This window comes from Sorex fumeus, unplaced genomic scaffold (genome assembly GCF_029834395.1).
Source record: "Sorex fumeus unplaced genomic scaffold, SorFum_2.1 ptg000035l, whole genome shotgun sequence".
Classification (NCBI taxonomy): Eukaryota; Metazoa; Chordata; class Mammalia; order Eulipotyphla; family Soricidae; genus Sorex; species Sorex fumeus.
In genome coordinates, this window is record NW_026606092.1 from 31,522,754 (window position 1) to 31,535,920 (window position 13,167).

General features: G+C 40.7%; 1 protein-coding gene across 1 annotated transcript in view; it reads right to left on the reverse strand.

Annotated features, from left to right (window-relative positions):
- The window catches only part of ACMSD (aminocarboxymuconate semialdehyde decarboxylase), an 89,732-nt gene extending 81,072 nt beyond the window's left edge, over positions 1-8,660 (reverse strand). Inside the window, exon 1 of the mRNA XM_056117648.1 lies at positions 8,500-8,660. Coding sequence (XP_055973623.1) covers positions 8,500-8,556 — 57 coding nt within the window. The 5' untranslated portion in view covers positions 8,557-8,660. The remainder of the gene's footprint in view (positions 1-8,499) is intronic.
- Between the last annotated feature and the right edge of the window lie 4,507 nt (positions 8,661-13,167).

Here is a 13,167-nt window from a genome sequence, read left to right on the forward strand (position 1 = left end):
GAGGAATCTAGTATAAAGAAAACCAGTGATACATGACTAACAATCTACTTGTAAGATATTGATCTTGGTTGGAGCAATTTGACATCTCAAAGGCAGCATGCTTCTGTGTGTTGAATGATGCTAACGATGATAGCTGTGACAGAAGATTTTATGGGAATTGATACAATGCAGGGAAACTATAAACAACATGTCTGGCTTTTGTGAAGTATTTGGTTAATACTGCTGCAGCTGCTGTTGCTGCTGTTGCTGCTAGTGATGGAGTTGGTGATGACAGCAGTGGTGGAGGTGGAAATGGGCATGGCAGAAATGGTGAGAACGATGCGATGATGCTAAGGGCAATGGTGGAGGAAGTGAAGGTGGTGGTGTCAGTGATGGAAATGAGGGTGGTACAGCAGTAACAGCTTCATCTCTCCCTCATTTGTAGAATAAGGCATACCTTGAGGTGCTCTCAAGAAAGGAGGCATTCATCACTTTGCCTTCCTCCCCACTTTCTTGGAAGGCACAAAATTTGAACACTTTGTACTTCAGTCCTGTTTTGGTTTGGGGTCACACCTGGTGATACACAAGGGATACTCCTGGTTCTGCACTCAGGAATCACTTCTGGTTGTTCTCAGGGTACCATATGGGATGTTTGGGACTGAATTCAGGGTGGGCACATGCAAGGCAAGTGCCCTATCTGCTGTACCATCTCTCCAGCCCCTGATCCCTTTGTACTTCTGAAATGAACATTACAGAGACCCAAACTAAGATTGGAGAGATTGCTCAAGGTTTAAGTTGCTTGCCTTGTACATGGAAAACTCTGGTTTGATCTCCCACCACCAGCAGCACAACTGATCTCCTGAGTACTACCAGGAGTGATCCCAGCGCACAGAGCCAGCAGTAAGCCCTGAACAAAAAGCCAGGAGCATAAGCCCTGAACACAGTTAGTATATAAGTCCTGAACATAGTATAAACCAAAGCAACCAACCAAACAAAACCAAAGACCTCAACTACTTGATGAAGCATTTCTTTTTTTTTCTTTTCTTTTTCTGGCTTTTTGAGTGATGCCCAGGGGTTACTCCTGGTTCTGCACTCAGGAATTACTCCTGGCAGTGCTCAGGGAACCATATGGGATGCTGGGGATCAAACCTGGGTTGGCCATATGCAAGGCAATTGCCTCCCCACTGTACTATCACTCTAGCCCCAGGGAAACTTTTTTTCTTGCTGCTTCACGGACTCCAAAAAGTCTCCAGCTCTTATCCTAGGTTGATCCCAAATCAGGGTTTGCAATATATGGCCTGGGAGTGGCTGTGGTCAGGAGTTAAGACAGAAAGCACTGACAGCTAGCAAATGTGTGACCAAAATAATGACCCATGTCCGAATGGCACTTATGAAACTCACATTTAAGAAGAGAATTAAAACTCAAGGAAATTCACTGTACATACAAGGAATGTATTTCTGAAGTGGAGATAAAGTTGATGAAATGAATGACATTTTAAATATCTTGATGACCTCACATTTTCATTAGGGGTCTACTGGGAGATGGACCCAGATATCTATTTTCTTAAAAGTGTTGTTTAAAAAGCAAAGTATGCTTAGGATTTTATTCCTACACTTTACAGTAGTAATGTGCAAATATGTCATTGCTAATAAAAAAGGATATAAATGAAGGTTTTAGAAATTAAAAATCAGAATTGTTAACTCCATTTATAATTAAAACAATCTGTGCAAGCCCTGATACTAAGCTGAGTAGGGAGTCAAAAGAAAATCCCCCAAATCCTATTATCATCATTGGTGCAATGAATAATCTCAATGATCAACACCAAACAAGTTTCATCATGGGTTTTTGGGCCATGATTTTTCCTATGTGTGACAGAAAAGAGTAATGGGACCTAGTCATCAGACACAATTCCACCTAGTGTCCTCTGAATCTGCTCTTTGGACACCTCTGATTAATTTTTGTCACCAAGGCTCTTAACTGGAACTCTGACTAAAATCGTTTTTAGCAAGTGAAAATGAAAGATTTCTCAAATCTCAGTCTTTTGTGCTCATTCGTTATATATCAACCAAGGCCTGTTGATTCTGATTTTCAGTTTCTTCATTGCATAAGGAGGTCAAGGTTATTGAGTCTGTCTATTAATCTTTAATAAGGAAAGGCTGATTTGAAAAGAGATAATATTTCTTCCAAAAGGTGGGGGTGGGGGCTTCATCTTCTCACTAAAACTACGACTGGCTTATTCTTTTTATTCTCTAATTGGCATGTTATAAAAAGGAAAGGCAAGAAAAGATCAGAGATAGCTATTTTGAAATAATATCATACACCCTAAGAACAAATTTGAAGATAAAGAAAAATCTGCTAAAACCATTTAACCATATGCTGACAAAGGAAAACCTGGATTCATCAGTATCCCTTTTATAGTCATTTCCGTCTCTCCGTATCATCTAGAAATGGGAGGGAAAGGAAAAGAATTCCAGCACCAGTTAGATATCTTTTCATTGATCTTACTTTTCCTGGCTGGAAAACTCAGATCTATTTTCTGCTGGCCATTTTAAATGTCTTGCGCTCAAATGAAAAATTCTACCATGGAACATATCCCATGACCTGACCAGTGGGTTGGAATCTGGATTCAATAACCTTGAGATAAAGCCCTCAGTGGGATTTATGAGTGTGAAGACTTGGAGAGCAGGCTGATATCAAGGGAGCAGAGGGAAATGTAAAATCCTTTTCAGAAGCCATATTATCGTGACCCAGCATTCTGATCTTAAAAAGACCGAGAGTAGTATGATGGGCAGGAATGCAGGGATTCAAGGTGATACTGCTTATAAGGGTACAGATTTGCAACTTATGAATAAAACACTTTTTGGACATCTGACGCCCAATATAGTGATTCAGTCAATGACACTGTGCCGAAAATTTTAGAGTTGCTAAGAGATTAGATATACATTGTTTTCAATCCTCTTGAAAAAATAATTATGGGACCATGTTACTACAGAATGTTACTACAGAAGTCCTATTTTGCAATACAAAAGCATACAAGGTTCTATGCTAGATATAGAAATAGCACAAAAAAACAAATCATTTGTAAGTAAGTGGGTATGGAAGAACTATTACTCTAACTCTGGGAGTTTTGACTCATTTCTCAACCTCAAATGCCTAATGTGTTGGAGCCAGGTTAATTATAAATCCTGAGTGTCTAAGGATTTTGTTTTGGAATCACATCTAGCAGTGGTCAGGTCTTACTTCTGGCTTTGTGCTCAGGGATCACTCCTGGCAGGTTCAGAGGAACCAAATGGGGTGTCAGGGATTAAACCTGGGTTGACCACATGCAAGGCAAGTGCCCTACCTGCTGTACCACTGTACCAAGATATAAAATCTCTCTGATCCCATTTGATAAGAATACAATTATAAGATCTATATTTCCTTGGAAGAATCAGTATTGTCAGTATTAACATTAACATTATAACTCCATAATCATCATTGAATATCAGCCATCTGCTTGAAACATGTAAAAGAGGCTTTATAGGGACAAAATGCTTGCGCTCTTTAAAAGTCTGGTCTGGTTAGAAGATTGAGAGGGGACTAGAGGAGACAGGCACAGAACATGAGCTTGGAAGACTGATGGCACAGCCTTAGACTTTAACTTCCCATATCCTACTTCCTCCTGCTTATAAAAACATATACTTTGGACATGTCCAGCACAGTGCTGTAGGGAGGGCCCCGCTGCAGGGAATCCTGCAGTGTTCGGAATGGTACCAAGAACTCCTGCAAGCAGAACACATGTCCCGGAGCTATCTCCGAGGTTTCATTTTCATTTAAATTTTTATACAAGTCTACACCTGGTTGTCTTGAAGGCCGAGGACCACACCTGACAATGCTTCTGAGAGACATGGAACTTAGGGCTTTGTTCAAATTGGGCATATGCTCTAGCATCTGAAGTATACGTTGGCCCTGTCCAAGCACCTTTTTTGTTTTTCTGGAGGATTAGTCTGGCAGTGCAGAGGGCTTACTCCTGGCTCTGAGCTCAGGAATTATTGGTGGTGCTGGGATATCATATGTGGAGCTGGAGAGAAAACCTGGGTCACCTGCCAGGCAAGTGTCTTACTTCCTGTACAATCTCTCTGGCCTTCCTATGAAGTGTTTGAATAAATGTACAGTCCTGCACTAGGTGGGACATACAGACATTTCTTCACTTACTATTTTTAAGCTGGAAGCAGGCTTGGGAGCAGGAGGCAGGTAATACAAGGTGGGGATGTGGCAAAGTACCCCGGGTAGAATGTTTGCTCCTTTCAGCAGAGATGAGACTTGTTTTTCAGGCCACTGTGGGACTTCCAGTTGGAGAAGACTGAGGACGTTTGAATTAGATTTTTCTGCCTTGTGATTTTACTTAGGCACCCAGAAGTTATGTTTCATGGAGCCCTACCTTATTTGTGAAAACATCATTCTTCCCCAGGAGCCTGACAAATTTGTTCCTCAGAAACAAGCTATTCTTCTGGACATTGGCTTTCATAATTTGGAAGCTTCTGAAGCCTGGATTTAAAATGTCTAAATTGTGCACTAAGAATTCAACACAAATGGATAGAAAAGCCAGGTTCTTTGCATATTATACCTTAAACTTGTCTGGAGTAGGACGTTAAAAGTCCTGCTCTGCCTCCCCCCCAATGGAAGAACATCTTCAACCCAACAAGCTTACTCTCTGAGCATCACTCCTCTGTGGAAAGGAGGCAGATGCCCTGGAGCTTGGTGCTGTCACCATGACCTTGCCTTGGAAGGTGGTCTGTGGTCCTGGCTCCCCAGGGAACATTCAGGTGGACGGTGTTTGACAGAGACCACCTTGAAAGTGCCCGAAGCTTTTTACAAGAATGTTCTTTGAAACTCAAATAAGGACAGTATTTGTAATGTTGTAGTCAATGTTATTTTCTGGAATATAAAAAAAAATAATATATATGTCTGTCTGTATATACACACATATATATACACATATAAAATATATATAAATATGTATGTACACATATATACACACATCTGGGATGGGTGGGACATATGGATAAAAACCAGGGTTGGCTTTATGTAAGGCAAACATTCTTTTTTCTGTACTACCTCCTTAGAGCAAAACAGTCCCACAAATTTTTTAAAACTTTTTTATTGAATCACTGTTAGATAGACCCTTACAAAGCTATTGGTGGTTGTATTTAAGTCATATAATATTCCAACACAAATCCTTTCACCGGTGTACATTTTCCAGCACCAGTGTCCCCAGTTTTCCTCCCATCACCCCCCACCCCCACCCCCTGCCTGCCTTTATGGCAGGCATTTTTCTTCTCTCTCTCTCCCTCTTTCCCTCCAACCCCACTCCTTTTTGGCATCGTGGTTTGCAGAATTGATACTGAAAGGTTATCAAGACTATCCCTTTACCTACTTTTAACACTCAGTTCTTGTCCAGCACGATCATTCCCAGCTGGACAATAATGGACATTCCCATTATTGTCATATTGGTCTCTTCTCTATCCTACTTACCCTCAACCACACATACACACACACACTTGTGGTTAGTTCCAACCACTGACCAGTCCTCTTAATCCCTGTTTTTCCATGTATATTAGTCTTCTACTACATATATTTTTGTAAACCACAGATTAATGCAGTCATTCTACAACTGTCCCTCTCCTTCTGACTCATTTCACTTAGAGTGATACTCCATGTCCGTCCATTTATAGGTGAATTTCATGATTTCATTTTCCTAACGGCTGCATAGTATTCCATTATGTAGATGTGCCATAGTTTCCTTATAAATCCATCTGTGCTTGGGCATTCAGGTGTTTCCAGATTCTAAATCCCACATGAGGGCTGGAGCGATAGCACAGCGGGTAGGGCGTTTGCCTTACACGCGGCCAACATGGCCGACCCGAGTTCGATTCCTCCGCCCCTCTCGGAGAGCCCGGCAAGCTACCGAGAGTATTCGATATGCCAGACACAGTAACAACAAAGTCTCCAATGGAGACGTTACTGGGCCCGCTCGAGCAAATCGACGATCAACGGGAGGGCCTTTTAAATCCCACATATTTTAAACTATCAAATAATCAGTTAAATTTTTCTAAAATTCTCAGATTAGGGAATATAACATATACTTTCCACTATCGTATTATAGATTAGTTGATTTATTCAGTGTATCATTCATCAGGCAAAAGTTCATAAATAAGAAGTAGAAAATAGTAAATCTTTATCTTTCTCTAGCACCTTTTTAATAGAATATATTTTATATATATAAAAATTGAGACACCATGATTTACAATACTGTTAATATTGATATTCGAGAATACATCTCTAGTATTTTGGGGGGAGTTGAGGGTGGTTTGGACCACACCCAGCTGTACTCAAGGTGTACTCCTGGCTCTGAGCTCAGAAATTACAAATGGATGGACCTCCATACAGAAGCCCTGGGTTTGAACCCCAACACCACATGGTCTCCTGAACACCCTGGAAGCAACCCCGAGACTGAGCATGGAGTAATCCTTGAGTACAGTCAACTGTCGCCCAAACCCCCCTCACCAAAATGAAAATCCTCTAATCCTCTAGTGGGGACTGAGTTCAGTGGTATATCACATGCTTTAGAGAATATATCTATATATCTATATCTATATCTATATCTATGCCTCTCAGAGAGCGTGGCAAGCTACCGAGAGTATCCCACCCACCCAGGCAGAGCCTGGCAAGCTCCCCATTGCGTATTCGATATGCCAAATACAGTAACGACAACAGGTCTCATTCCCCTGACCCTGAAAGAGCCTCCAATGATTGGGAAAAGATTAGTAAGAAGAGGCTGCTAAAATCTCAGGGCTGGGAGGAATAGAGACGTAACTGGTGCCTGCTCAAGTAATTCGACTATCAATGGGATGACAGTGATTCACTGATACAGTGATCACATGCTTTACACATGAGGGCCTGGGTTTGATTCCTAACACCAAAATTTTAAAAACACATACAAAGCACCTAAATAAACAAAATGCTCCAAATAATGTGCTTTTATAAAATCAGTAACATTGTGGGTGGTATATATACTTCACATGTAGGCCCTTAGATTCCTTTAGAGGGTTCCTTTGCTAGGATTCCATTTACCATGAGGTGTAACATGACAGCTTTCTGGGGATGGCTCAGCATTATTTCTACTGTTTCGACCATAATGTCTGTTAGATAATATACCTAAGACGTTAATGGTTAAAGAAGCACTTAAGCATAACATTCTTGTAGAGACAGCTATCAAAATAAAAGAGTTGTCTCTGTTTTCAACAGTAAACCCAGTGAACCACATTGTAACTAGAATTTAGGTCAATTCATTTTTTTTTAATCACATGGGAGAACAAAAGTGAAGCATTATCAGTGGTATAAAAAAACACTTGATCACCTAAACTGTACTTAAAATAAAAGGAGTGCTAGAGGCACTGGAGAGCTAGTACATGGTTAAGGCACTTGCTTTGCACATAGCTGATCCCAGGTAGTTCCTAGCACCACAGATGGTTCTCTGAGCACCATCAGGACTGATCCCTGAGCTCAGAGCCAGGAGTACACCTTGAGCACAGCTGGGTGTGGTCCAAACCACCCTCAACTCCCCCCAAAATACTAGAGATGTATTCTTGAATATCAATATTAACAGTATTGTAAATCATGGTGTCTCAATTTTTATATATATAAAATATATTCTATAAAAAAGGTGCTAGAGAAAGATAAAGATTTGATAAAACTTGATACTGAAAGAAAATTCAAACCAATTTATATTTTCTTTTGTCTCTTTCCTTTTTTTAAGTATTCATTCAAAAATTTTTAATGGAATTTTCCCTCTTTAGAGAAATTCCATTTAAAAGGAAATTTCCATCTTTAGTGAAATCCAGAGAATGCTCTTTAGTGACGCTCATTGTCCTGAGGATTCCTGTCATTTCCTTTAGGGTTTTTGATGTTCCTATTCCCTGGTTGTTTGTAACAAGGGTTTGCAGTCTCAAGAACTTCAAAAGGGAAAAGTTTCAGTGTCTTAAAATAGACCAGGAAAAATTCCACAAAGCTATCTTTTAGTGCTTCTAAAACTTATTTTAAGCATTTTGGAAAGAAGACATGTTTTAAAAGTCCTGGAAATGTTTCATATGCCATTTTTTAATAACTCTACTTAAAACTGTAACTTTAAGTTCTGCGGTTGGCACATATCTTCTCAGCAGCTGAATATATGACTTGAAAGGACATAAAACTGCCTGAATTAAATTGTTTGGAAGTTTTAAAGGATACTTCATTTGAAAGGGGGGAAAAGGGGGAATTTTGAAAAAGCATTTATCTTTGTTCTGATGTTTTTTCAAAATATGAACCTATTAATAAGATACTTTTTGAAAATGAGGTACCGTAACTACTAAATTGTAAAATTTCTCCCAAAGCAAGGAAATTTAAAATCTAGTTTCTAGAAAAAGTGAAAGGTCTATAACAGAGGCTGTGAGAAACCCTAGAAAAGCTCCGGAAATAGTTCAGCAAATTAATCACATTACCTTTTTTAGATCTGGCCATTCTTTTGGTAGAATATGACAATGAATATCAATTTTCATTTCCACAGGATCAGAGGGGAAGTGTATAAGGAAAGAAGTCTTGATACCAAGATATTCCTACAAAAACCATGAAATAAAATGATTTGCTTTATGACTGCCTTCAAGCCTGGTCAGCTCAGTTTAGGTTCATTGGGACCGCCTTATTAAAGTTCAAAGTTCTGTTTATTTGTTAACTAGGCTCTGGATTAACAATTCTTTGGTAATTAGGTCTGTACACACACACACACACACACACACACACACATACACACGACTTTACTAAACACTATGAAATAAAAGATACTGCAAACTGCTTTTACATTATAAAGCATGTTTTTATAATGAACTGATTTTTGCCTGGATCCATTAAATACATCGAGGAAAACAGAGACCAAACTCTCCATAATAGAAATCTCAGAGGAGACTTCAGTGGGGTGGCCCCAGTGGCAAAGAAAGCAGAAGTACAAATAAGCCCTATTTTGCACCACAAAAACAAACCATAGATAAGATCAAAAGACATCCTGCTGAATGGGAGAAAATATTCACACATCATACATCTGATAATGTGCTAACGTCCAAGATGCATGCAAAACATTTAGCAAAGAAAAAAAAAAGAAAGAAAAAGCTCACCCCATCCCAAACAAACTTGAAACAAAACCAATAATTCCATAAATAATAGGAAGATAGGATGAACAAACACTTTCTCAAAGACATGCAGATGGCCAGCAGGAATATGAAAAAGTGTTCATCATCATTATTATCAGAGAAATACAAATCAAAGGAATAGTGAGATGGTCCTTCACACAAGCTAGAATGTTTTACATCTCAGTATTCAGAATTGGGACCAGAGAGATAGTATAGAGGTAGGAAACTGATTTTGCACAAAACCTACCTGGATTCAGTCACTGGCACCCCAGATGAGTCTTGCAAGGAGTGATCCCTCAGGACAGCCAGGGATAAGCCCTGAGCATGAGGAGTGTATCCCAAAACAACACTTCAGAAACAGTTTTGATGAAAATATGGTAAAAAAAAAAAAAGGGTAGACTATGTTGTTCACTGTTGGTGGGACTGTTATCAGGTTCAGCCTCTATGGAAAATTATATGGATACTCCTCAAAAAAAAAAATAAAGTCTTCACAGGATCCAGAAATTCCACTCCCACTCCCCTCACCAGTAGTGGAATTCTGTTCTATCCTAATGAAGCAGGCAGGGAAGGAGTCAGAAGAGAGAATCCCATGAGCAATGGGTTCTTGGAATGTGGGGAGATAAAAACACCATGGATTTGGGAATTTAAAGAAGTTACTCTGTTACTACTCCTAAACTGCTAAAGGCATTACTATCAGGACCCGCTTTGTGGACACAGGAACTAAGGGCTGATAAGAAAGACCTTTCGTTTGTGCCAAAACAGATCCAGAGGAGACTGGAAGCCCTCCCCACCCCATATCAGATGCTCCAGCGAAAACAAAGGCCAGGAAAGGAATGCTAAAAAAGCCCATCAATTGATTTCCCTTGGCAATCAGTTTAACAAAGGACCCTTAATCTAGGTGGAAAGCACCACGTGGTAGAAGTTTTGGAAAAGTGTACATAAAGCCAACTTAAGCCAGCCCTATTGCCCATGTCCATGCTGCTGGGCTTCATGCTGACTGCACATATGCCATGCACATCTCCTCTCTCAGCTCTCTCCACCTCTGGAGACGCCCACATTTTCTATGATAGATTTGGGAACCCTGTCTGGTGCAGACAGAGGGACAGAGATGAATAAAATGAAGGAAATAGAAGTTTATTGGAGTGTGCTGAGACGGGGTAGAACCACAACCTGGGAGAGACTAAGTGGGAATTTTAGTTGTCTTGGGTGGGGCAAGGAACCAAGACTAGCGGAACTGGTGCACTTGATATGGCTCCTGTTATCTGTAGGGGAGTTAGTTGATGGTGAAGAAGCATGAAATGCTGCCTGGTGGCCTCCTGGCTCCTGGGTCTCTCTCTCTCTCTTTCTCTCTCTCTTTCTCTCTTCCTCTCTTCCTCCCTCCCTCCCTCCCTCCCTCCCTACTCCAGCTTCCTTGAAACTTCCAAATGAAAGCTGTGTTTATTTCACTGCTTGTCCCCTACTAAAAATTCTTTTTCTTTGAGGAAAACCTAGATGAATTCTAAGGGCTGATTTTCCTGGAAAGAGCAATTTCTGGCTCCAACTTACATCCACGACTCCCAAGAACCCGGTAGTAGGGATCAACTCTCACCCTGTGCAAAACAAGTGGATGTCAGATGCAGTTTGATGCTACTTGGTGACGCTGATGAGACATCCTGTTTGTACAACCATGTAGGGGCTCATCACAGTTTTCTCCAGTGCTCATATCTCCCAACTGCTCCTGGGGTGGTAGAGGTGGACAGGGAAAAAGTTGTAGATTTCCTTCTTGAGGCTGCCATCTCTCTCTTCACCTCTCTCCACTTCTCTCCACACCTAAGTCACAGAAGGACCCCCACTGGTATCACTAAGAACAGGAAAGCATTAATTGTATGCCTATATACACCTCTATGTTTGTTGCAGCATTATTTACAATAACCAAAATCTGGAAACAGCCCAAGTGCCAATAACAGAGGAGTGGATAAAGAAGAATATGGAACATAGACTTGAGGAATGATCTTCAGCTCTGAGAAAAGACAAAATATTGCATTTCTTCAGCTCTCAAGGAACTGGATGGTGTTGAGCTAAGTGAAGTGAGTCAGAAAGAGAAAGACAAATACTGGGTGATCTCACTCATACGTGGAGTATAGAGAAACAACACAAGGGAACAGACAATGTCCAACGCAAACAGTGAGTTATGATCAATAGAATTGTGACCCTAAGATGCTGGGGACAGAGTGAAAGAAGGTACCTTGGGACAATAGGGAAGAAATACTGACACTCTGGTCATGGTGTGGTACAGTAATATAGTCATCAGATTACAACAAGGTTAATTCTATTATAAATGCAATAGCATATTGCAATTACACACACATGTATAGCATTCATGAGATAAATCTCATGAATCCAACCCCACCAAAACCCTATTTTTTTTCCCCACACAAGGATGGAAACCTAATAAATGACCCCAGTGACACCATTAAATATTAAGGCTAATACACTCAGAGTAATTACACTAAATAGATATAATGTTCTCATCCATTTTCTTTGAAGTTATCATGAGAATCAGTGTCTTTGAGGCAATTATTTCCCTTTCTCTTAGGAATAATGTAGTGTATGTTGGCATATCAGCTTGTAGCATTGTGAATCTTTGTTTATCTCCATGGTTGGTTAGAACAGTGCTTTGTTATGTCAATTTCACATATTTGAATGATAACCTGGGCTGGATTGATAGCACAGTGGTAAGTAGTTTGCCTTGCCTGCAGCCGGCCCAGCTGAGCCGGGTTCGATTCCTCCGCCCCTCTCGGATAGCCCAGCAAGCTACAGAGAGTATCTCACCCGCATGGCAAAGCCTGGCAAGCTATCTGTGACGTATTCAATATGCCAAACACAGTAACAACAGGTCTCACGATGGAGACGTTACTGGGTCCGCTCGAGCAAATTGATGAACAACGGAAGACAGTGCAGTGCAGAATGATAACCGTCCTATACTAAACCTACATTTACGCTTAAAACACATGTAATACGAGCTGGAGCAATAGCATAGTGGGTAGGGGATTTGCCTTGCATGAGGCTGACCTGGGTTTGATTCCCAGCATCCCATATGGTTCTCGAGCACTGCCAGGAGTAATCCAGGAGTAACCCCTGTGCATTGCCGGATGTGACCCAAAAAGCAAAAGCAAACAAACAAAAGAAAACACACATGTAACATTCCACAGGGGGGAAAATTGACTTTGCACTTAGTTTATGAGGCAGAATTCTAAGTAAAAATTCAAAGTATATGGGCCAGAGAACATGGAACACATACTTTACTTGTGTAAACCTTGGTAACAATCCCTGCACTGTGGGGTCCCACATAGCTGGAGGGAACAAGCACTGAGCACTCAGTTGGGTGTTAGCTGCCACTATTGTTGGGCATGGTCCCTAAACCAAAATAAATAAATAATAATAATAATTAAAAAAGAGGACCTAAGAGAAAGTTTCCTTATGGCTGTTTCCCCTTACTGTTTCTAATGTCCAGTGCTCAAGCAGAGCCTTGAGCCTACTGTGAGATGCTCCCTTCAACTCAGTCTTTCCAATCCCAGGACTGAGTAGTGAGAGAAAAACGTCCTATGTGCCTAGTCACCAGGATCTGAATAAACAATAATATTCAACTAGAACCTGAATAAACTGTAGGGAGTTCAACCAGATACTGCATACACTAGAAAAAACCCTTAATTTCCGTTTTTAAAAAAAACTAGAATCACCATGAATTTCAAAAATTACCAAGTTATTCATGGTTGAGTTTCAGGTGTACAATGCTTCAACACCAGTCGCTTTACCAGTCTCCACTTCTCTCCATCATTGTCCCCAGTAACCCCCCCGTTCCACAGCCTGCCTCATGGTAGGCACTTAATACCTCCTTTCAGCAGTCCATTCTCCTCCAGAGTGACCACTTCCCCCCACCAATGTCCTACTGTACACTTCTCTGACCTATTCCAATCCCCCCATCTCACCCCACTGGCAAGCTTCCTA